The sequence below is a fragment of the Melozone crissalis genome, unplaced genomic scaffold (assembly GCF_028551555.1).
Source record: "Melozone crissalis strain CALT ecotype California unplaced genomic scaffold, PUWL_Pcris_2 ptg000019l_1, whole genome shotgun sequence".
In the NCBI taxonomy this organism is placed as follows: Eukaryota; Metazoa; Chordata; class Aves; order Passeriformes; family Passerellidae; genus Melozone; species Melozone crissalis.
This window is the reverse complement of record NW_026535797.1, coordinates 24,782,774-24,808,147: the sequence shown is the minus strand read 5'-3', so window position 1 is coordinate 24,808,147 and position 25,374 is coordinate 24,782,774. Positions and strand designations below refer to the sequence as shown.

The following is a 25,374-nucleotide window of genomic DNA, read 5'->3' as shown; positions in this document are numbered from 1 at the left end:
AGCTCAGGAACCTGAGGGTCCACAAGTCCACGGAACCTGATGACAAAACATGGAAAATAGGGTGACATGGCATCACTAAGGGCAAACCCTACAAACATCTTTCTGTGACAGGATTACAGTGCTGGTCGGTAAGAGAAGAGGGGTTGATGCCATCTACCTGGACTTGTGCAGATCATTCGACATTGTCTTACATTACATCCTTGTCTTGAAACGGAAGAGGCATGGATTTGATGGAAGGACCATGCAGTGGATAAGGAATTGTCTGGATGGTCACACTCAGAGCTGCTGTCAACAGTTCGATGTCCAAGTGGAGACCAGTGCTGGGTTCCTCAGGGTCGGTATTGGGACTGGCACTGTTTGACACCTTTGTCGGCGACATCCACAGCAGCATCAAGGGCACCCTCAGCAAGTTTTTCAGTGACACCAGGCTGTGTGGTGCAGCTGACACCATGGAGAGAAGGGATGCCATCCACATGGACCTTGAAAGGCTTGAGAGGTGGGCCCACACAAACCTCATCAAGTTCAACAAGCAAGACAAGGTCCTGCACCTGGGTCAGGTCAATCCCAACACAAAGACAGGATGGCTGGAGAATGGACTGAGAGCAGCCTGTGGGGAAAAGGACTTGGGGGTGTTGATTGATGAGATGCTCAATATGAACAGGGAATATATTTTTACAACCCAAGAAGCCCCCTGTATCCCAAGCTACACCAAAAGCAGTGTGGGCAGCAGGTCAAGGAGGGGTTTCTCCCCCTCTACTCTATCCTTTTAAGACCCAACCCAGAGTGCTGCATCAGCTCTGGCACCCCCAGCATAAGGACTTCATGGACCTGTTGGAATGGGTCCAGACAAGGGTCACAAAGACTGTCTAGAGGGCTGAGCACCTCTCCTATGAAGACAGGCTGAGAGAGTTTGGGCTGTTCAGCCTGGAGAAGAGAAGGCCCTGGGGAGACCTTAGAGCCACCTTTCAGTACCTAAAGTAGCTACAGGAAAGCTGGATTGGGAGTTTTTATCGGGGCATGTAACGTTAGGACAGGGAAATGGCTTTAAACTGAAAGAAGGCAGGTTTAGGTTAGATATTAAAAAGAAGTTATTTACTGTGAAGATGGTGAGGTACTGGAACAGGTTGAAGAGAAGTTGTGGATGCCACATCCCTGGCAGTGTTCAAGTCCAGGTTAGATGGGAATTTGAGCAACCTGGCTGAGTGGAAGGTGTCCCTCTCCACAACACAGGAGCGGGCAGCAGGGCAGGGAGCTGGAACTAGATGACCTCCAAGTTCCCTTCCAACAGAAACCATTCTATGATGTCACTATTCTATTCTATGAATTCAGTCTAAAAACCTATTTATAACTCATAAAAGAAACTATGATTGTACAAGACTGTATTTTTTAACATTACTAACATGAAAAGTGATGGAAAGTAAATGTGTCAGACGAACATTCTTGATTGCCATCAGTCTATACAGCTTATCTTGTATCAAATTTATCTCCATTGTGCTAAAGGTAAGAGAAGTTAAGACTAATAAAACAAATTCTCTTCTCATTAAGACAAAACAATACATTTTACAAGACTTCAAATGTTGAATCTCAAGTCCTCTATTGAGTTACTAAATGTTTGCTTCCAAACCAAGATATTGGCTTTGTTAGTGCCAACATCACTCTAACATTCTAACATTTGATAGCAAGTTCAGTAATCTAGGAACCTCTTTCCCTCCTCCCTTCTATATATTGTTTGTGCTTCCTGCTTAGATCAAGTGGTTGTATGCTAACAGCCACTATAAAAGTAGCAGTTCAAGTACGTTTTACCATCCCAGAATGCTGTAACACAGGATGGTTAGTCTAAAAACCACTGAGGATGAAGTGCAAGGCCATTTGCTCTAAGAAGTTGCCAAATGGAACCATTTGCAAACTGGCAACTTAGAAAGAAGTACCAGAACTACAACTCTTATTCAGCTTGATATGTTTTCTGAAAGGGGAGAGTGCCAATTATAGTCTTCAGCATAAATAACACACTTGAAAAACTATCAATAAAGGGATTTGCCAATTTTAAAGTTCGTTGTTGATTGTACAAAGAACAAGTCAATGGACTTCCCACTCTTTGCCTCCTTGCTTTCCTCAGGAGTCCATTACCTTTCACAAAGAAAATTTTAGCTATCAAACTTGTCCATAAATTTTGCCGCTGAGTGTGAAACCATCCAGTTAGCATATACACTATCATTTGCATATCTTGAAAACACAGAGTTAGTGCCATCGAATCTTGTGAGTGGAACGGGGCTCTCCTCAGGCCAGTTCGGGTATGACATGCCTAAAAATGAAAACAGATAATTTTTTCTGCACTGAAGAACCATAACTTCATGTGCAGACAGTAAGGCCCTTGGCAAAACTCCCTTCAATACTTTAAGCCAGTCCACTGGATTTTGTCCCAAATCAATTCATATAAATGGTGTTTTGAAATCCCTGAAGCAGAAATTCAGATGCAGGCAAAAAACCTGGATAAATTAAAGTGCTTACTCAATAAAAAATTGTGTGCATGCATGCACATGTGCATAATAAAAAGTTAAGAATTGTTCTTCTCATAAGCCTCCAACTTTCCATAATTTTATAATTTAACAATCATGTAGCAATATATTGCTTTGCAAGAGAAAGTTCTTGCTGTACAGGAAATGCTCCAAGAATTAATAAACCTATTTGGGACAGGATCCAAAGTCCATTGCAATGATAGAATATTTCCATTTACTTAAATGGGTGCTTTTCCTTTGGCTTCAGTGAGGTTCTGGGGACATTTTCACACCCCCACCAGGGATACTCTGCTTAATTTCAGGAAATCCCAGGAGTGCAACTGAGTAAAGTCCAACAAAGTGCTGAGCACTCCTGTCTTGATTCAGCATTTCAAGTTGTATTTCAGGTCTGTAATTATTTGCATTGAGTGCAGTAACTGTTTCTGTGTTCAGGCACAAGTGATAACCAAAATGGACGCAGAGTGCTTAGCACCATGTTGATTCAGCTGTGCAAGCACAGAACCATAGCAGGGTTGAGATTTTCCAAAACAGAAATCTGATTCTGTTGCTTATTAAGCATTCAGCATCTGCCACCAACCTTGTGGCAACTTTTTTCTGCTACTTCACTAAGTGCCCCAAAATCAACATGAGTTGAGAAAACCTAATGAAGAAAATAATAGCTAAGGTATAGATCAAAAATAGACCCAAAGCCATGTATTAATGGCAACTTTTAAACTAAAAGATCCAACTTTTCAAAAGTCATACTGCTTGAAGAATGAAAAAACTATCTGATGTTAGTAAGTATCTAAAACCATGTAGAATATTTAATCAGAAGACAAAATATAGGAGTTTTGGCAAGAACCATTTTTACTGTCCATCTCACCATCACAATATGAAAGCATATGTTCTTTTTAAAAACACTTGCTACATCATTGAGTTGAGGTTTAGTACTAACATGTTCATAACAAATCAAAGGACGTGAAAACAGCTGATATTTTCAAAATGCCCATTGTTAATTAAGCTTTCAAAGGATTTCACATGTCATTTTAGTCTGTATATAATATTTATATACAGTATTTCTACCTTCTGTATATAATAATCTGTTTTCATCCTATGATACATTACATACATTTCAGCTTATAGATCCAAAATGTACTAATAGCAGCTGAAATTTAGACATCCTTCTGAATAAATGAAAAATGTTGCAGATGAGTCTTATCACTGAGTTATGGCAAAAAACAGTATTAAAAAAAAGTCTATTGCTTAAATTAGAGGTGCAGAATCTAACATATTTTAAATGTTGTAGCCTCCCCCAACAGGATAGTTGAATTAGATACTCATTAGCATTTTATATTTCCCCTGAGAATACTTCCCTGATCTTTTTTTTTTTGCTTTTACTGTATGATATCTAGTAATTTTACTTATTTTCACATCCTTTTAAAATGTTTATTTTAGACACAGCTGCAAAATGACTAAAGGATGATCCTGATGCAAACTTTGACATTTACCAAAAAGAAAAAACAAACAAACAAACAAAAAAACAACCCAAAAAAAGCTTCCAAGCAATTTTTGATTGGCTTCATTCAGACAAGAAACACTGTAATGGGGTTACAGAGTCTGAGAACAGTGCAGAAGAAAAATCAACTTTTTTGTGTGTGTTGCTAGAATCTAGTAAATGCATGTGAAATTCTACCATAGAGTTTGTTTTCAATCCATGTGGAAGGGAGGGTTCGAGGGAGGGGAGCATTATTACAGTCCACGAGAGGTGTCTCCTCTTCGGAGAGCCCGTCATCGTACAGTAGGGAGTCGGAGGGCGTGGAAGCCGCAAGGTCCAAGTAGTCCTGAGAAATGGACACAAGAAGCTGCATTAATGCATGTGGCAGTGTTGCTGTTTGGGTAACAAGCATAAATGCGCACCTGCTTTCTTTACAGCAAGGAACTACAGACCCGCTGCATCCACCTTTCTCTAGAACCTCTGGCACCTGAGCAGGCTCTGCTTTCCACAGCCACAGCAGCTCTGGAAGCTGATTTGCCTCAACACTGCCCCTGCTACGGACATACGAATACTCCCCCTACTCAATTCTGCACATCAGCACAACACACAACAAACTGAGAAGCTGTCCTAACTGCTTTGTTCGACCTTCAGCTGCTGGCATGCCTGCTCCATATGTATGCCTGAAATATATATATATATATATATATGGAGATACATATGCATGCTTAAAGGACAAGGTACTCATATCTCATAATCATTTTACAAAAGCTATTACATAACAATGCATAAAATAACTATGTAAATATCACCAAATAAAGCTTTGGTTGCTGTTCTAAAACTAAATATTTAGGTCACCAAAGAATTCATTGGTTTTTGTGTAGTTGAATTGCTTTGAAGCAAAAAAAAAAAAAAGAATGTGAAGCATTTTCAACAAATTTAAATGCATGAAATACTACATTCTTCTAGTTCTGGCTCTCTAGCATTATTTACTTAGGAGTAACTTTTTGCAATAGTTTTTAAATTATTACTATTGTTTAAAGAAAATAGGTTAAGGAAAATCCATCCACATTTTGGGCTGAAGTCACCAAAGCTGTTAGAAGAGGTAGTACTGCTTTCAAAAAGCTGCATGCATGTGGAAGGAACTAGGTATGTAAATGCTTCAAGATTTGATGAAAATAAGTTACTTTACCTTAAAATAAAATTAAAAAGTAATTATTTCTGTACATTCAAGCTCAGAAGACCACAAAAACTTTCAAAATCCATGCTTTGCACACTTACCCTACTCTTCACCATCATCTTCTCTAGTTCCTTGCTGATCTCAGTAAATGTTGGTCTTTTATCAGCTTCTTGCTTCCAGCAGCGCAACATGAGGCTGTACCTGGGACCCATCACAGGGTGGAAAAAACCCCAAACTGTTAGAAATGGCTCATGCTTCTGCTCTAATGATTTACAGCACTGACCTTAACTGTGGCATGAAGGCCAACCCCAAGTACATCAATCTCTGTTGTGAGGACTGTTAAATGTTCCCTGGAATTAACAACTGACACTCACAACAATGGGCTTTTATTTTCAAGAGTCTCCAAGAGTTTAAATGATGATGCACTTGGCTGCCCTTGAAGGACTGTAGTCTCAGGTTTCACTTTCTCAAGGGACCACCTCAAATGCAGGGCAGCATGCCAGACTGCTACTTCACTTTGTATATGACACTGAAGAAATTCGTGTATCAAACTGAAAAACTCTGCTGTTATACCAAAAAGCAGAATTTTGGTTTTCATTTGCTCGAATTCTTAAGTTTCTGTAACTTTTTGCAGAAACTAATGTTTGCCTAGCCTATTTGCAGAAACTAATGTTCTTTTGATGACTTCTATTATTGTTCTTTTGAGTAAACCTATATTTATTCTCTCTTTAATTGCCTTCTATAGCATAGATTCTGGAAAGAAAAGGGAACAGAACTAAAGTTTTATAGTTGAGTGACTATCACACAGACATGGGCAAGTTCTGGAGCGTGACTCTCCAACCTGTGCCATTCATGTAGTTTTTCTAGCTCAGCTGTTCTCAGGACTGAGGGATCTGTCCCCGTAAGTGCTCTAATGGTGGAGACAGTGGGTTATGAGAACTACAGGAAGCTATTGAAAAGCACTGCATTTTATGCCTTCATCCATGATCCCTCTCGTACTTGACTGCATATGGGAGAGAATTCAGTTTGAGAAAAGTGGTCCTTAAAGTGGGCTTTCGCAAGCTGTCAGAAAAATTTCCGAGTAAAACAGAATAAAATCTGAAAACTCAGAAAACCATGATTTAGTTTCAATTAAAAAAATCCCAGAAACTCAGATGTGGTCAGCTTGCCTAAACTAATAATTATCAATGACATAAAATGTTTTTGGAATGAGTACTCCTCACTGAGATGAAACAAAGATTAGTATTATACATTTCTTAGATGATATTTGCCAATCGTTCTTGTAAACTGCTACCCTCCCCTAAATTTGGAAATACTTAATGTTTTTCTCCGTATGTCAAAAAACCTATTATTTATTTAAACCTTTTTTTCTCAGCCCAGATGTGGTCAAAGCATCATTCCAACTGAAAATCAGTCAAAGGAGTGGTCACAATGTTTAAAGCTTGGGAACTTTCAAAATACCACAGCCATGATCAAATTTGCAGGCTGAACATAAAATCACACCTCATCTCCAAATGCCATGGAAGATCACAGACAAAAGATACTTCACATTGATTGTGTTTTAATAAATCAGCTAAAAAATTATGAACTGTCTCCAAAGCCACTGGCTTGTCAAATCACAGAAAACTTTTATCTTCAAGGGTGTACATTTCCGGGCCAAGGTACCATTTCTCCTCTGGAAACTTATAGACAATGACTGCGCATGCAATATCTGTTTCAGTTGCAGAAAGTACTATGACATTTTCTTGAATATTTCAGCTACCACTGTGTTTTATGCAAGCTTCCTCCTTCCTCTACCCTCAGAAGTTTTGAATGCACAAACTCTGTTAATTGTTTGGCAAGCATGTTATTCAATACCGTACAAATGTTTTGGATATAGTTGCAGGCATTCTGTGGGCAATTTCCCCCCCTTGCTTTACTGTCCATTAATTTCATGACATTCTTTAAGCAAAACACAATTTGACTATATCTCTAAGAAATACAGAATAGTATTTCTGAGGTAATTATTTAAACCTTCTTCATCAAGTATATTTATTAATGTTCTCTGAATCTAATCAGATCACGAGTTACTTACATTTCTTCACTGCAGTTTTCTGGTCTCTCCATTCTATAGCCTGTTTTTAGGAGGTTAAAGAGTCTTTCAGGAGCAATACCTGGGTAAGGATTGCCTCCTAAAGTAACAATCTCCCATAGCAGAACTCCAAATGACCATCTGAAAAAGACAAAATGAGCTTTTAAATAGAGTGGTAGGTTTCAGGAGCTTATTCTGCATTTACACAACAAATTTCCTTTCAGTATTTTCAGAACCCAACAAAACTCCAGACACCTCATGCCAGAGCAGTTGTTCAGATGCAAGCAGTGCATCTTGTTCCCATGTGCATTGAAAAGGTTAGCAACCAAGAGAGGAGAGAAAACAGATACCCCTCTTTTATGCATTGACAAAAGCTAATTATACCCAGGGAAGATCCATCTTCTCTAGACAGCAGCAAGAGGAAGTCCTTCCTCTGGTGGCCCAGACCAAAGACTTGTTCCTCTGCTGCACAGGGCTCCTGCAGGAGTCTAACCTCCCTAATTAGCTCTTGTATTCAGAAATAACTCTAAATTAAATTTACAGAGTTACCACAGGACTGGCTTGCTGTCTTGACTATGAGGCAACACAATGTGTTTATTTAAATCACAAGTAACACCTTTGATTTCAGCTGGTCTCTTGGGCCATTTCAGTGACTCGGGACTTAATTTTCTTCTTAGAGTTGATGAAAGAAGAGGAAAGAATTTCCTCTGGAAATACCATATGCCTAAAATGAACTTTGACACAGAACAGAAGAAACAATTTTCTGAAATGAACAGAAGAAATAGTGAATTTTTAAACCTACTTTACTGCTGAGCTCAAACAAAAAGACCTTGCATAATGGGTGAGAAATATTTAGATAAATTAGTCCATTTCTGGAGAGCAAGCCAGGAGAAAACAGGCAAAAATGTTTTTCTTTTCTAACTGAAAGGCTTTTTGAGACACAAAGAAGCTACAAATCACCCTGAATCTGCTCAACTGACGACTGACAAAATCTGAATGTTTGAAAGGAAGGAAACCAGCCAACACTGGGGCTGCTCAATGGGATGCATCTGGAAGCAAAATTGCATACAATTTATTAAAATGCTGGCTTTGGGCAATTTCTCTGTAAACTCCATTTTTAAGAAAATTTCAGGAAGTGTTAGACACCTACTGCCAAACCAAACAGCCATGTCTAATTCCCTATGAAAATTCCATCTCAAAATGTTAGCCAAATACCTCATCTCCTGTCTGACTCCCTTCTACCTGCACTTCTCACATTTTAAAGAACAAAAGTAACCCCAAAGGTACAGCAATAAAACTTCCCAAATTGTCAGAGAAGTCAAAGTGACTCTCACATGGTCTCAAGTGATATGCTGCCATTCTTCTGCCTAATGCCATTCGCTGAATAAATTTTTAATCACTCTGCACATTCTTGAAAGCTTATGAATATTTATAGCATTTTCATATACTTTATTAATATTTCTCCTCATACCATTTTTGAAGCCAATTATGCTCTGCCATCAGGTTACAATTCTGTCCATGATTAATTCAAATAAACTTTGGAGCATGACAGGTTTTATTTCTAAAATCCACTTGAGGAATTTTACAGACTATGGAAGGAGGGATCATATGAACAATTTCTTAACTGAAGTTGTTCAGTAAGTGAACAAATTAGAATAAATGCTGTAGAATGCTGCAGTATTTTCAGACTGTTATACACATTAAGTACTACAGGAGGAGAAATGAGGGATGAAGAATTTCCCACTGTATTATGTTTATTGCAAAATAAAAGCATTATCACAAAAATCCAGGAAAGAAAAGTACATGAAGAGGAAGACAGTAGGTTAGCTTTCCATTGATGTCATAGACCTCTGAAGCAAAAATAGGGTTTTTGTACAGGCTGGCAAGTAGTCCTGTTATTAAACTCTGCTAACCACTAACTATACAGAACAGCTTGAGAAGGAAAAGGGTGGAAAACAGAAGCAGAGTGTCAGAAAAAAAGGGAATATTGGAATGGTTGAGGGGTAATATGTTCACCTAAAATATAACTGCATCACCACAAACAACAGAGAATATCCATAAGATAATACTTTCAGTGAGTGAAATTATCTGAAGTAACAACAAAGCAAAAGGAGTACTTAATTGATCAGTGTGCTGCTCTGAAATGCCACCGTGGAACCTGGTGCTGGAGAGGATTTGCTCTGCAGCTGTGTGTGTGTCAGTTCTGCTCTGCAGGAACCTGGCTAAGTTAGGAGCTGCTGTACAGCACTCCTGGATTATTCCATGTACAGTGACACAGCAGAGGTGAGCCAGCAGTGAGGCACAAAGGCACAGCAGACACCTGGAGCCCTTCTGGCACTGCATGGGAGCAAAGGTACACAGCACCATGCTCTGTTCCTGAGGCAGCCCCAGGAAAGCTGGGCAGCCAGCACAGCTCTGCATGGAGATCCTCAGGCAGCCCTGGGAGGCAGGGAAGTGACACAGCACCAGCACATTGTGCTGCCCAGGGCTCTGAGCCGGCCTGCTTGATGCCAGCTGGGCAATCTCTGCATGGTGCTGGATCCCACTGGCAGCAAACACGCTCCTGGGCTTCCTTAGTAGCACCCACCAGGAAAAAGGAATGGGAGGAATGCTACTGGATCCAGATGATCAATCAGCAATCAAAAAAGAAGCAGTTACATGACAACACAATCTGTTCTGCCCCAAACCATAGTGACAAAACTGAAGAAATTTAAAATATGCTTAGAAGTTTTAAAAGGAATTTTAATGATTCTTTGGGAAAAGTAATTTTAGAGAAGCAAGTCAGCACAACGGGTGCTCTGAGGAGGATAAAAAGAGACCCAGAAAAACCTGTACACTGACCTAAGTGACATTCTTCCAAGAATTATCTCTATTTTTTCTTTTTCTTACTCCAATGGATAAAAAGTAAAGGAAAATACTTTGGAAATTCATTTTGTAAGGAATTGCAAAGGCATGCAAAATATTTTATTTCACTAAAACTGCTCTGACCTGCAGAGAGAAGAGTAAAAGTGAATGGTAATAATTTTAGAAGTACAAATCCAAAGGATGTTTTGACATCCTGCTATTATCAAAGTGTTTTTCCCCTCAAAGTGCAACACGACCCAAATTGGTGTTTTACTCCATTTGAGTGTAACGGCAAACTTAGAAAGTATCAAGATGCTACCTAGCAGAAAATCAGGCCTATGTACTTCTGCTTTTACAGTCCTTTAGAGGTTTTTCTCCTAAATAAATAATCTTTAGCTTTAGAGTCTGCCTGGTGACTAGTCACAAACATCGTTCACCCCAGAGAGAAAGAAATTAAAAGTATCTGATCCTGAATTGAAAATGTCTACAAACACTCTTCTGCCTGGCCCATGCTTTTCAGACATGGGGATAATTTAGCTGTGGTTGCTTTGCCTCCTCTTCATCAGAGGTGGAGATTCCAGCATATCCATCTTCAGGAAATCATGAATATAAGCTTGTATCTTGGCACTGAAACTGGACAGAGCTGACTGGAGTTCTGTCGTTGATTTCAACAGGAACAGAGCTCAGGCATTAAATTCCCCTTCCTTCTTCCACTCCATCCCTCACCTGCCACTTGGTGTTACAAATGATGAACAGAACAGACAAGTTCAGGTATGACCATTACCTGTAGCAAACTCTACTTACTCGTGTCTATATTCAAAGTCAATCATGTCACATGAACAGATCAACCCTTGCTCATTTCAACAAGAATTATGTACATAAATACCTCTAATAATATTTTATTCAGATTTAATTCAACAGCAAAAATCTTGGGCATCACTGCCAGTTGATGGTGCCATCCAGACTTCTCTCATGTTTCTTTGCAAGAGTAATGGCTTTGGCTCCTACACACCTTGCAGTGCTCCCTCCCTCAGCTCCGTAAACAAGCACACAAACCAGAAAGTATTCAAGAGTTTACACTTACACATCACTTTGTGTTGTGTAGATATGGTCAAACAGTGACTCTATGGCCATCCATTTCACAGGGATTCGACCCTACGAGGTAAAGAAGCAGTAATGGTCAGAAAAATAAGTTTCTAAGTGAAAAAACAAGATATTTATCCTCAAAATAGTAAAACAAGTCTGTCCATACTACAGCACTTGCCAGTGTACCTATGATTCGGCATTTCGTAAGAAAAACAGTGAGAAGAATAATTTTAAGTGTTTTTAAAAAAACTAGTTCATGTCTTTTTACACACTTCAGCAATCTAATTATGTGCAATAAGCTGGTGTGGCCTTTTGCAGGTGGTCACCAGTTTAAGTCGGATAAACTCAACTCTTCTCTTAACAAAGAGCTTTGAAAATGTGCAGATGCAAAAATGATGACGAATGATGGCTAAAGAAGAAGAAATATCTCATTTACACCAGGGACGATGCATAAATAGAAGCACCTGGATGTTACAGATACCTCTGGTTTCAGAACTGAACCTGGACAATCATATTTGGTTACTAGTTTCTAAGTGGAATCTACAAGTTGCTATTTTTCACTGGCAGAAATTCACTGAGAAAAATCTGAGTAATCCATCCCAAATATTCATGAAAATCTAGGTATACAAAATTTCCAAGCTGTTTCATAACCTTCCCAGTATGATTAGCATTCATATGCCTTACTTCTCATTCTCATGAAATCCATATATATAGTATTTCAGGAGGATTTGAAACTTCCTCTTCCTTCTCAAATTCTTCTTTTCCCTGTCTCCCCATCCAAGCAGACAGATAGCTTGTTAGGCTCTGAATAATACTACAGTGATGAGTGCCTCAGAAGTAAAGAGCAAATATCCACTCAGCATATCATGCCCCACCAAACAAAACTAAACTGCCAAACTGCCTTTATGTATAGGTTTTACTCTTAAAATACAGAGCAACTGGTAGAAATCATTGTAAAAACACATCCATCAGAAGATAGCTAAATCAACATGGCAATGCCCTTTTACATAAAATCATGACTTCTAGAAGTTTTTCTTTTTTCTTCACAACTCATTCTGACTTACACAACATTCACACAAACTGGCCCTTAAAAACAGAGAAAGCTAAACTAAAACTTCACACTATTTATGGAAATCTTCTCATAAAATTTTAACATTTTCACATGCAAAAAAATCCTGCTGGCAGCTCCTTCATATGAAGCCATAGAGGGAACTGAACCACCACTGCTTATTTGACACAGTCAGTGGGAAGCTGCGCTCACGAACATCACAGTCTAGCCCAGGACTGACTTGTGGAAGTTGTGTGGAACTTGATATAAATTGTCTATATATTTTTCAGCTCTTCAGTATTTTTAGTTTATATTTTAAATTATAAATAGGAAGAGAGAAAGAAAAAAAAAAAGGTGTTTTTTGTTTGTGTTCTCATATAGTTTGATGAGGAACTGGATAAATAAGGAGTGGAATGAGAAGACTGGATAAATGAGGAGTGAAGAGGTAGTAGTTACTTAAAGATGATACATATTTTACATATTTACATATATATATATATGTGTATTTATATCCCACTGGTTAAGCTCATGCTTTTGCTTCATTGTCATTTTTATTTCTTAAAATAATTACTTACATTTATAAAAACAGCCATTCTCCTTTTCATCCATGCTCAAGTCCCACACAGTATAAATTAACTTCCTTGATCAGGCAATAATTTCCACTACTGCTTTTAACAGACACTGTACCTTGCTCCTCTTTACATAGGAATCTTCCTCATACACATCACGTGAGAGGCCAAAATCAGAAATCTTCATTTTGCGCCCTTCTGCCACCAAGACGTTCCTGGCTGCTAAATCCCGATGCACAAGCTTTTGGAAGGAAACAACAGAAGAGTTTATGCTTGTTGTGGAGGAACCAGCTGCTTGCTCCAAGTCTATCACACGCTGAGATGAGCCCTGGCTGCCCTACCTTCATTTCTGCGAGGTACTGCATGCCTCGGGATATCTGCCATGCAAACGAGATCAGGTCTCCCATGGTCAGGGCTCTCTCGTCCGGGTTATCCAAATAGCTGGAATTCCTGTTGCCATCACTGCCCACGTAGCTCGGGCCCACTTTTCTACTTTCCCTGAGGAAACTGCGCAAGGAGCCGTATTTGGCGTATTCCACAATTAAATACAGCGGGCCTGAAATAAACAAACACACAGGTCACTAAACAATTCACAGATAACCATTTTAAGGGTCTTTTTCAAACAAGTCTCTTGTAATCAGCACATTGTTTTGAACTATCAGAGGGTCCCAGACACCTCTGCCCTTTGTGTAAAAAACACTGAGTCAGCCATGAAATAAGAATGTTTTTCCTTAGATCCTCAATGCAAAGAGAATGAGTTTCAGGCTAAATCAAAGCAGAATGCTGGCTCTTGCCTATAATCCCTCATCTAGATAATCTGAGACCAAAAAACCAGACAACCTTCATACAAATTAGATTTGTGAAACAGCTAAACTTAGAAAACTTTAAAATTAATATAATCTTCTTGAGCTTGTGATACTGAGCTCAAATAATCAGCTAATTCCAGCACTGTGTTTAAGGTGCCTTTTGACAGCACTTCGAAACATTCTGCCATTACAACCCATTAATTTCTCCTCCCCATTACCCACATGAATAATACCTACTCAATAATACCTACCTAATGATAAATACATTTCTGTCCTGTATCAAAGCCCTCCTACCTCATACACTAATGAATTAACTTGATATTTATTAAAAGCCTGTGACTCAGTAACATTTCACTTCCTCTGGGATGAAAAATACCTTGTACTGAAAAGAAAAAAAACTAACCAGCCCCACTGGCTCATTACCTTACTAAGAGATGACTCCTGAATTTCATTCTCTGTCTACAACTAAAAAGTGACATTTGCAACAGAACTGGGTGGGCAAAGAAGGCAGGCCTTTGCCCAAGGTTGCAGAATCCATGCTGTGATTTTAGGCTGCACAACTGCAGATGCAAAAGGAAGAGAATTGCTGCCATGCCACTTCACTTAAAATGAGCAATTCCTATGCACATCAACATTAGCTTCATTGGCAATTTATAATACATGTGTCTGCAGATTTTACCCCTTGTTGATGACTGTGGCTTTTAGAAATCATTTCATAATGGTTTCTAAAAGGGAGAGAACAGTTTTGAGACAGTGGAAGAAAACTGACGATCAACCTAACTATCCAACTATCTTCATCTATATATGGCTGTAGCTGTCTATTTACATTGTTTTAGTATAAATAACAACAACAATAATGAAAACTCAATTAAACTTAAAATATAACTCATATTTGAGAACATTGATTATTAACATAACATAAAAACATGTATTGATTGGAAGAGAATTTGCAGGAGACTTGTTAATTTAAAATAGCTTCAGAATCAAAATGTGCACTGAGGAAAACCCCAGGAAGAATGCTTAGTTACACTGAATTAGTATTTCCCTTTTCTTTCAAGTATTTTTAAAATATTGTATTCATTTAATATAATTTCATATTTTAATAATGTTTTAAATTTTTTTTAATTTTTTTTTCAGCCAACAGCAAATTTAAAGTATGCTCAGCAATTACTAAACAGTGGTTGAAATCCAACAACAAACTACATTTAATTTCCTTTCTGGATGGTTTCATCTTAGTAACAAACTTTTAGTATTTACCATCTTGACTGCAGGCTCCATAAAGTTTGATGACATGAGGATGGTTGACTTGTTTCAGAAGGTTGAACTCTGACAGGAGATCTCTCAGCTCACTCTGCGAAGCGTTTTCTGCAGAAAGTGACCAAACACACAGTTTTGGTTAGGAAAGCATCACTCAAGAGTTCTCTATTTTAAGTCTGAAATATGCTGAAATACGAGATCTGCCTTCTCTGCCAGGGTTACCAAGAGGTTGGAAAACTCCACATTTCCCCACAGGAGACAAATTTCCCCATCTCTGGTGTCCTGCAGCCATTCACATCAGAACCAAGTGAATGTGGCTGCTGCTGCTCTGGCTTGGTAGCAGCCTGCTCTAGGCATTGCTCTGCCCTGGTACTAATGACTGCAGAACAAGGAGGTCAGGCAGGAATCAGGAGCAGAGTCTGTAATGTCTTAAAGATGCCATGAAATTATTATAGACCTTTTCTGGTGTTCTAAAGCAACTTCTTAGGGTGAATCAGTGCAAGAAAAGCTTCAGAAGCATATGAAAGCCAAGCTCTCACGCTGATCAAACAAAAATAGACTCACTCCTTCTCCTAAATACATTTTCCAACAGATTAAAAATCCACTAATCTACTGGTTTACTCTTGTAGCATACATCCAGATTTACAGTTCAGAAGCTAAATGTACAGTACAAACTGATTTTACCAGGGGACACGTATGTAGACTTCACTGATGTCAGTGAGAATCATGTGGCAACATATGGCAAAACAGGCTTTCTTAGCCTTTCAAGTGCTTTGCCTTCTTGCAGAATTCTTCAGACTGACAAGCTTCCTCTTTGAGGGCACTGGGGCTTGAAGATCCCTAGTCATAAAGACACCATAGGTCAGAGATAAACCTTACTCTTCCTCATCCTTAATCTCTCTGACACACAGAACCAGCCTGGACAGTTCCTCAAGTGTCATTACTGGGCATTGACAAGGATGTGTTCATCCTGATTTAAGGACAGTAAAAACAAGTTTGGCTTCTGCTCTTTGGTACTGTACTGTGTGCTTTTTTCATAAAGGCTGGGAGCACCAAAGGATTTATTTGCCTATTCATGTGTGACCAGTTTGACCTCCTTATAAAAACAGTTATTCTGCTCTACTGTTATGTTTGTATCAGAACTACACATTTGTATCAGCCTTATATTATCTTGTAGTCAGAATCTGCACTCAGAGTAGAGAATCTTCTACTTCAGGGAGAACAGTATCAGCTGATCTCTCACTACTGATAAAGACTACAAAAAGCACATTTATGTAAAACAAAAATCAAGAATGTCAACTTAATGCCTGTAAGAGAAGTCCTATTTTTGTAGTTCTGGAGCTGTGTGATGTGAACAAACCATGTACCATGCCTGCTTGTCTACCAAAAAAAATAACCTCAAATGGAGACACTTGCTCTAAAGCTTTAGGCCACTCATTTTAACAAACTGTGAATAATTTGTATTTGTGAATTGGTTGGTGTTTTCCCCTTTAATTTTATTGTAATGAGGGTATTCATATCAGATAGGAGGTTAAATTTAATTAATATGAGAAAAGTAGTAATAATGAGCTGAAAAAAATTACCCATCTGTTCCTTTACACCTCCATCCACAGCTCCAAGACTATTTTGGCTCAGCCCATTGCTCCCTGTTCCCTCCACAGTACCTAACACCAAGTTGTCACAGTAGGGAGAGTCCTGCCCTGGTCTGTTCTTACTCAGATTGTGCCCATCTACCCAGCTCAGGCAGGAGAGCTCTTTCCTGCAATAAGAGGCAATAACATTCTGGTGTGCCTAGCACTGCCCTTTAAAGATCACACAGTGTATAACAGCCCCAAACACTTTGACAAATGACCTGCTCTGCATCTGGTACAGGGAAAGAATGGGTGGTGCTGGCCTGATCCAAAATAACTGCCCTTTGTCCTTCCTGGCAGCACAGCAAAGGCCACTGAAGCTAATGCACTGGTCCTTATGCTTCAATTGTCATGTGTGAACAGTAAAGTTAAGCCAATAATAGCACATAAATATTTGCAGAATGACAAATGCTCTTCACAGTCAAGCTGGAAAATAAAATTTCAGGTGACTATCTGCAATTTAATTTACATTACAGAGGGATTCATTAGAGCCTGAAGTATTACTGTAAATGTCAGATCAATTTATTAAAGTAAGGTGCTTAAAATAAAGGTCTACTCCTTCACATTGTCAATTGAGTCAATTCTGTCCTTCATAATAGATAGGGAAAACTGAATGTCAAACCATCTGCAAGTAAAAGCAACATTTTTACCACTATGTCTTAGAATCTTAACTGAGTCACGTGTTGATGAAAATGTGCTAGAAAAAGCAGTGTCACTAAGTGCACAAATAAACATGAGATGAAATAGTGACTATTGTACTGACAACGCAATACAATGCAGGTCATTACTTCAGTATTACAAGTAAGAGTTAAATAATCTTCACTTCTGAAAAATCCTAGTTCCTAAACTTCCTCCATGCGACCTACACCTCTTGCAATGAAGGCATTCACTGCATAATGCATTTACTTCTTAGGTAAAGGGGTGGGATATGCACATCTTTCCTCTCAAGGAGTGGCAAATGTGCTTTCAATGTAACAGAAATGGAAATTAGAAGAATAACATTTTCCTGTAATGACATGATTCTACTCGCAAGCAGCACTGAATGGCTCAGTGCAAGGTCTCACATTATCATCTTAACATTATCTAGGCATACTTTGTTCCCCCCAGGTTTAAAGTCTTAGGGTAAACTGAAAACAGCAGGAGACAGCACTGGGTTATTCAAGCCATTTTGACAGAGCTCCTAGTGATTGAAAAGCAGATCAGAAAGCATAAAACTAGACAGAACTCTAAATCAGGAGAGTAAGTTAACAGATCTGTTCTGTCTCTTCATATGATTATCACATGATTTTTTTAAAAAGCTTTGTCCATGGAAACTGGATAGAGGAAAAGACTCAGAAAGCTTTAACAAACCCTTGCAATATTCTTCCCATCAATGCCAAACAGAATTGAATACATTTGCTATGTTAAGACAGAGGCTCCTTGCAGATCATGATTTAGAATTACTTACTTGGATCAATGTGATGCTAACTGCTAAAGTCACAGATCTGCAGATTGTGACTGTCAGAATGCATCAGAATGCTGGAAGAAAGAGAGGCTGTGGCACTGCTGGGTTTTTAGCTGACCTTTTGCTTTCACACAAGCCCCTCTTCAAATCTATGCAGAGGTTACCACAAATAGTTTGCAAATTTTTTCAAAAGCCCCGATGGGAAGGTACCTTTCAGCATTTTCACTGCCACAGTGGTATAGCCAGCCCTTCCCTTAAGCCGGAATGCTGTGGCCTTGACGACCTTTCCAAATTCTCCTTCTCCAAGAGTCTTGCCCAGAACTAGGTTCTTCCGAGGGAATTCCCACTTTGGATCTTCCTGCAGGAGAGAAAAGAAACCCTGTGAGATGAAGCAAGGAAAGGAGAGGCTATTCCTAGGAATAGGTGCACTTGAGTGTGCAGTCTTTGGTTGCTCCTTTTATCAGTGAGTTCTTATAAAAGCTTCTGGGTATCAAGATATTTTGCAAATGTATTTTCCCTTACCTGAAAACCTTCAAAACAGGCTGTACAGGCAGTCTATGGATAATGGATTACATTTACAGGTCTGGGAAATTGGGTACAAATGAAAAATGAAGTGATACAGGATAAATCCTTGCCTTCAGAGTAACTTTGAACATGTGACTTTCATGGAGAAGTTTTACTCACAGAATAAGGCTTTCCCTTAAGAATTGATCAGAGACAACAATCACCTTCTTACAAAACTAGTGCTAATAAGCTCTGAGGTTGCAAAATTAGGACAGATGTACAAACCAGACAAGAAACTAAAGCAAACAGAGCACAAGGTCTGTGAAAACGTCAGTACCTAACACTAAAATAGATCTGATGCTGCCATATAAAGCAGCAGTGATTCTCTACCATGCTGGCTCATGAAAACACCCCATCTCACAGAAATCCTGGATAGTGTGTGATTCAAAGCAGGAAAAAGTAGAGTAAAGGTGTGACAGCGTGACTGGGCAAAAGTCCTTAAATGTGGGCAAAACTCCCACACCAACTGATATCTACAATGTGTATATCAGAAATCAGGAAGTCATCTCAGGAGGGATTCTTCTGTAATGTTAAATCTTAGCCTTGTTGTAGTACTTTGGCACATCATAGAGAGTTAGATGGTTAGTGCTTAAGTGGACAGCGCTAAAAGTAAAACCACAGTACTGTCAGATTCAGTTACATCAGCGAAAATCACTGCCTTAAATTAACCTAAAATGTTACACTGTATTAAAGCATAATAAAAAAGGAAGAATGTACTGGTCTTACACAGCAAACCGAAATGTTTATCCAATCACTCATGAACTATCTTCATGCACATGATTTCCAGCGCTGCTATTTGAAGGTAACGGGTGATTCCATGAATGGACGGCATGCCTGCAACATCATCTGCATGCACAAACAAGGCTGACCCCAAAACAGAGCATGCCAAACGGCACTGCCAGGCTTACAGGTATTTTGAAGGCGTCCACAGCCACCTGGTTCTCCATGGAGTCCAGGGAGGGGCGGCGCACATTGCTGGAGGAGTAGCTGATGGGGTAGGACTGCGCGGGGCGCCGGAACGTCATCTCGGCCGAGGCGATGGGCGCCTTCGGGGAGTTCTTGTGGTACCGGTGGATGCAGTAGAAGGAAACCAGCACCGAGATGACAAAGCACAGCACCACTGCCCCTGTGATCACGGTCTTGCACAAGTCATCACACAGTGGCTCTGCAGACCAAAAAGAGCTTCTCAGAACTTTCCTTGTGGCCTCTTACTTCTGCATAATAATTCAGTTTTAAAGATGCAAACTATTTCATGCTATGTTTATTATTAGGCAAAATAAAAATGATTTAAAATATTCATTATCTGTTTCAAACAACTGCACAGAAAGGTCAAAGAAAAAAATAATGCACTCCTCCTCCTGACACCATGGGTGATGGTTATCTCTGACATTTTGAAGCTGAGATTGTTTAAGAAATTATCAGGAAGCTGGAATTACTTGAAAGTAATAGAAATCATTATTCCAATTCTCCTAGCTGCCTCTGCAAATATCAGGTAAGCCTCACTGAAATGCAAATGCTGCTGGAAATCAAAGGATGACCGACTTGTTTGTCAAGTAGCAATGAATAAAAATGAATCCTTAGCCATGGCTATAAATAACACATTCTGGAAATTTTCAGGCTCCATAGTGGATGCCAAGGTGCCAGTTCCTCACTAGTTTTCTATTAGCAGTCTCTGACCAAAGACATGGCTTATTAACATGGCCACAACTGTAGAGTTCTATATGTACACATGATGCATACAAAGAAAAAGATTACTACCAGAACAGCAACTAGACTTACCTTTGATATCATCTTTCTCACAATAACAGTTCTGTCTTGGGAAGCAGTAACAAATCCCATGTCCTGCCTTAATTCCAAGATTTCCAATGCCTTTCCCATGGCCACCAATTATATTTCCACCTAATCAAATACAGACAACAGGCTAAGATTCTTACATGTAGGTAAAGGGAAAAGAAAAGCCTCAGTTTTCCATGGGTTTACCCCAGTATGAATCTGAAATTGAACCAGGGAGCACAGTGCAGGAATAATGACAGGAACTCCTAAGGGAGATGGAAGACTAAATTATGAAATTTCTGAGATCCTGAAATGGGAGGACCTTGCACTGTTTAAACATAGTCCTCATTAGCTGTTCTTGAGTTATCCTGCTTCTGATGCCGATTTTCCCACACCTTGGAAAAGTCAGTTCTAGGTATCATTGGTTCCACTGTCACATGGAGATAACAAACACTTAACCACCTCTGCAAAATGCCACAGGACAGTCTAGTCAAAGCACTAAGAATAAATGCCTAGTGAAAGTGATAAAAAAAATGAACTGCACTATCTAAAAATGCATTATTTAATATTAGTAAAAGAATTGCAGAAGCTCATACTCTTGATTTCAAGTAGTTCTTCATGTAGAGTAACAGCAACTGCATTTCCAAGTAAATAATTTTTTTGTATATGTTATAAAAATTACTATCAGCAGGGACATTTTTATCTCTACACTGCCTTTATTGCAAAGAGCATTTTACAGGCAGCTCAGGTGGTTAATTTTGGAAGAGACTCTGCTGAGTCACCGCCCTCTGAGCTGACACTTAAAAGCACTGGTGTTCCCAAAAATTCCTCATTATCCTCCCTGCCTCTCCCCAGCCAACTTCCTCCATCATGAAGAGGTGATGAAATAAAGTTTCCATTTGCCACAGAAAATTGTATGCATTTATCTATACCTGCCTATGTTTGAAAACCTGGAAGCAGACGGAAGCAGGCAATGAGCCAGTCCTACCTAACCTGTTCTTGAGCAGTTGCTTACTACATGAAAGTCTCTTGCTAAAAATGCAATTAGGTTGCCTCTAAGTGATAGGCACAGCCACAGCACCAGCTGCTTCAGTTGAGTACCCTTGAATGTAATATTCATAGTGTTACTGCGAGAAAGCAATTTTGGGACTCAAGGACATAGCCATCATAACGACAAATGAATTACAGAAATCAGTATTTTCACAACCTAAAGAATATCCTTGATCTTAACACATCTTGGCCTATTTATTGTTTGCCATTTCCAAAGGAATGTCCCCTGCCAGTAAAAGCTGATAAAATGGTACTCCTGCAGCTCTGAGCTCCCAGAACAAACTCATTTTTTTGTCTGCAAGTATACTGCTTTTGGGCATCAGCCCAGGTTCTCAATTGTGTCAAGTCATGTACACAATTATTCAGCTTAGGCGTTAAAAGGGCTTGCATAACATCCTGAAAACTTGTCTTACTCGCCTGCTTATTATCCAGAAAGACAGTATTTCTTTTGAGCAAAACATTTGATGCATATGTTGTACTTATTTTAGTACTGCAGCCCCTGGCACAAATATTTCCACTTTCAAAATGACAAATTATTGCAACTATTACCAATTGGGAATTCTTTTCAGATGATTAGAGAAGTTACTTGCATTTCCTTCAAGCATTTCTCCCACTTAATGGATTGTTTTTATACACTGTGATGAAATAATTATCTTTCTGATAATACTAATTTACAATACACAATCCATTCTTGCATGTAAGAAATACTAAGAAGCCTCTTTAGTAATTAATTTTATAGAAGAACATTAAGTTCCAGGCTTTAAGAAAATGCTAGTTCCTCTAAGACTCCATTTTAAAATCTCAACTTGAAGTATATGATGTCAGAGTCAGAAGCAGCATTCAAGAAACATGTGTCTTTATTCATGAATTAGACTGTCAGATAAAAAGATCCACTTAAAAATTATCATCTCTCTGAAGATGGAAATTGCTCAAGAGAATTACACTGTTTTTTCTACCCTGTATATCTTCAGAATGAATTGTGAACTTGCAGGTATTCACAAGTGGAGTGCAGAAATACACGGTCAAGTAAAAAGATCCAACACAAACGCATTTAAATTCCGCCTTCATAAGTTCTGCTCACATGAGGATCTGCCTGGATCGTCAAACAGGTAAGGCACTGGATCATTCTGATGGCCCCCTGTCTAAAAAGGGCAGCTACACTTCCCCAGATGATCTTTTGTAAACACACTTATTTTAAATAGAAATTTGTTTCTTCTCACTTATTTACTCAGGAGCTCAAATAGGCTGGTTCCTGTCATACTGTACTTGAGCTAGGAAGTGAGGCACTAACGTGCCTAGAATCTGAACCTCTTCAGCAAGTACCTGCACTGAAAATCACCACCTGCGAACGAACAGGCAGCAGGATGGGCGTTGCTGAGAACACCTTACCCCTCCATCAGTCAGCCAGTGTCACCTGCCTGGCTCAAAAAAGGTCAAGATTAATCCTCATAACCTTAACTCGATTGAATGATTCAAATACAATGTAGAGATGCTGAGCTTGTAAAAATATCTGTGCTTGGGAAAGTGATATGTGGGAAGCAATCAGAGGTGCAACAGAAAAGCCCATGATAAAACATTCCCTACTTGTGCAGTCTTGGGGACACACAGCCGGGTCTCTGCCCTCCACCGCATCACAGACGCCATCTGGACACGTCTTGATGCTCGGGGTGCACGTGGAGTAGTTTGTGGTGATCCCTGTTAATGGAGAAACAGCTGCACTAATACCACAAGGAAGGAAAGTTCATTGTATCTTCTCAGGGCACACTAACACTCCAAACCACAGGTTATGGTGCCTTTTAAAATGAACATCTATGACTAAAACACCTGCTAAAGTAACAGGCAAGACAACAAATAAAGGCAAATGGAAGAAACCATTTTTTGCTATCTTTTCTGCTTTTGACAGTCCTCTGGTCATGTCACTTTCAGTTACTGTGAATACTGCTTGAAAAAGAGCTGGCTGACCACTCTGAGACTGAAGAGCAGCTTTCACATCTGAGGATTTCTCTACACAATTTCACCCACTTGAATAAGAGGGTTACAAGTGGTTGTAGAGAATGTATGACACTTACGCAGTTTGAAGGGATCAAGCACCGACACACAGTCATTGTTCTGCAAGAGTCGAGTGCTGTCACCCATCAGATCCGTGCTCCAGAGCACAGAAAGAGACACTGCTTTGTGCTCACTGTCTGCTGGCTGCACCTGCTAGCACCTGCTCCAGTTACACTGCTGCAAGCTCAGTTCACTTCCTGCTGGTTTATTTACCATGTTCAGCATCACCAGGGACAAGATAAAGAATGGCCCTTCCAACTTCACCTCATTTTCCTTTTTAGTGCATACCTCATATGGGTATTATGATTCTTTTTTTTTAGCCCTAGCTTCTGTGTAGTTCACCATACCACGTTTTCCAGCCAGAATGAATCAGTTTATATCTATGGAACTCAAAGGCACAATTACAATCAAACAGAAGTTTGACTTCACACAACATAAATGTACCTTTCCCACTCCCCTGTCTCCACTGGCATCTTCCTGTTAGCACTCCCAGGCCACCACATTCTTCACATTCAGCACGGTGCTTACTTATAGCACAAGAGTCAGGACAGTCCTCTTCTTTTTTTAAAACTGTTGGGAAAAATTCAGGACAAGGGAAATGAGCACACAAGCAGGTCAGCTCAGAAGAGGCAATCTGTTTTTAGGGATAGATAGGAAGGAAAGACAGATGAACAAAGCAGTGAAAGACTGAAAACTGACTGACCCAATTATCAGTAAACTTAGGGAACAATTAAAGAAAAGCCCAGGTGCTCCTTCTCTGTGAAATACAAGATGAACAGCAAGCTCATGAAGGCATGGTTATGTCTGCTTGACAGCACACTGTCACTGCCTAGAACTAAAGATTTGTGCAAACATACTGATAACAGAAGAATGGGAAGCATAAATACCTACAGCTTCATACAGAATGTTTAATTAGGGGGAAATACTTAGTTCTTGGGCTAACACAGTAGTAACCCAAAGAGCACCAGCTAGAAATATGTGTTTTCAGACAATATGAGGTTTGTACAAAAAGAAAAATCCACTGCATGCTTTTTGTTTCTTTTTCTTCAAACCATTTGCTCTTGGCATAGGAGTTCTGAACTGATAAAATATAACAGAGGTATTGATCAGGTACAATTGTATGGTTTTGCTTAAAATGAATACAGTTTGCAGAGAAATGAGTATGTTTCCAGTGAAATCCTCCTCTGTGGGTGTTGCGGGATATTTTTAACTTCCTTCTCCGTAAGGGTGGGTCATCACATTGCCCTTAAGAACTTGAATTCAGTGTGATTGCTACATGAATACTAAGAATACTATTAAAAAATTTTAGAGAGAAGGGAGGAGAAAAATCAGTGAACAAACATACTTAGGCCAGTATAGTTCTTTCTTCAGATAGATAGATACACACACACACATGTGCCTACAGACCTTTTTTCTTCTTCCACAGGCATATGTGAAATACAAAATAAAGGTCACACATAGACACACACACACTAAAGATTCTTCTTAATCAAAGGTCATCATGAACATTATGAATTCCATACAGTATCTCACCTTTCTGTACATTAGTTCTTCAAACAAATAGCTACTACAGGAAGGCACAAATCAAAATTCAAAATCCAAACTCTGTGATCCATTATCTTGTAGCTCAGACTCATTTTCATTGTTAATGCCATCATTTTACAGGTCACCCTGCTAATGCACCACCTCACACCAGTAACGCTTGCTAATCAACCAACAGTTGTGACAGGGGTACTTACGAGTTCCCTCCAGGACAACAGTGAGGAGGGTTTTGGTGTGTTTCCTGCTCTGCTTGTCAGTGGCTTGCACAGTGTACTGGATCTCCTTGCACTCAGGTCTGCGCAGCACTGAGGAATCGTTCACATACAGGCTCCCAAATTTGTCCTCTCGGCCTTGCAGAATGCTGACAGGATGGCAGCTCGAGTTGGGGGACAGCAACTTGTAGGTGATGTTTACACCACGGAACTTCATGCAGTTTTCAACGCAGATCTTTCCCACCTAGGCTCAAACATCAA

At 39.4% G+C, this 25,374-nt stretch overlaps 1 protein-coding gene across 1 annotated transcript; it reads right to left on the bottom strand.

The window, feature by feature from the left end:
- Nucleotides 1-1,416: 1,416 nt before the first annotated feature.
- On the bottom strand, nt 1,417-25,370 carry RET (ret proto-oncogene). The gene is made up of 14 exons (XM_054276728.1): nt 25,099-25,370; nt 23,804-23,929; nt 22,895-23,005; nt 20,267-20,386; nt 19,396-19,652; nt 18,134-18,281; nt 14,849-14,956; nt 13,127-13,341; nt 12,904-13,026; nt 11,167-11,237; nt 7,242-7,379; nt 5,269-5,368; nt 4,189-4,336; nt 1,417-2,302 (listed from the first exon to the last, which is right to left on the bottom strand). The coding sequence occupies exons 1-14, from the start codon at nt 25,328-25,330 to the stop codon at nt 2,145-2,147; spliced, it is 2,055 nt and encodes a 684-aa protein (XP_054132703.1). The 5' UTR covers nt 25,331-25,370; the 3' UTR covers nt 1,417-2,144.
- Between the last annotated feature and the right edge of the window lie 4 nt (nt 25,371-25,374).

Bases quoted from the DNA above. Each gene is read 5' to 3' on its own strand.
- RET (XM_054276728.1), bottom strand. From the start codon at position 25,330: ATGAAGTTCCGTGGTGTAAACATCACCTACAAGTTGCTGTCCCCCAAC. The intron at 11,238-12,903 runs GTACAGTGTCTG...TTTACCTCGTAG, and splicing joins CCTATGTAAAGAGGAGCAAG to GGTCGAATCCCTGTGAAATG. The intron at 4,337-5,268 runs GTAAGTGTGCAA...TCCATTTCTCAG, and splicing joins AGATGATGGTGAAGAGTAGG to GACTACTTGGACCTTGCGGC.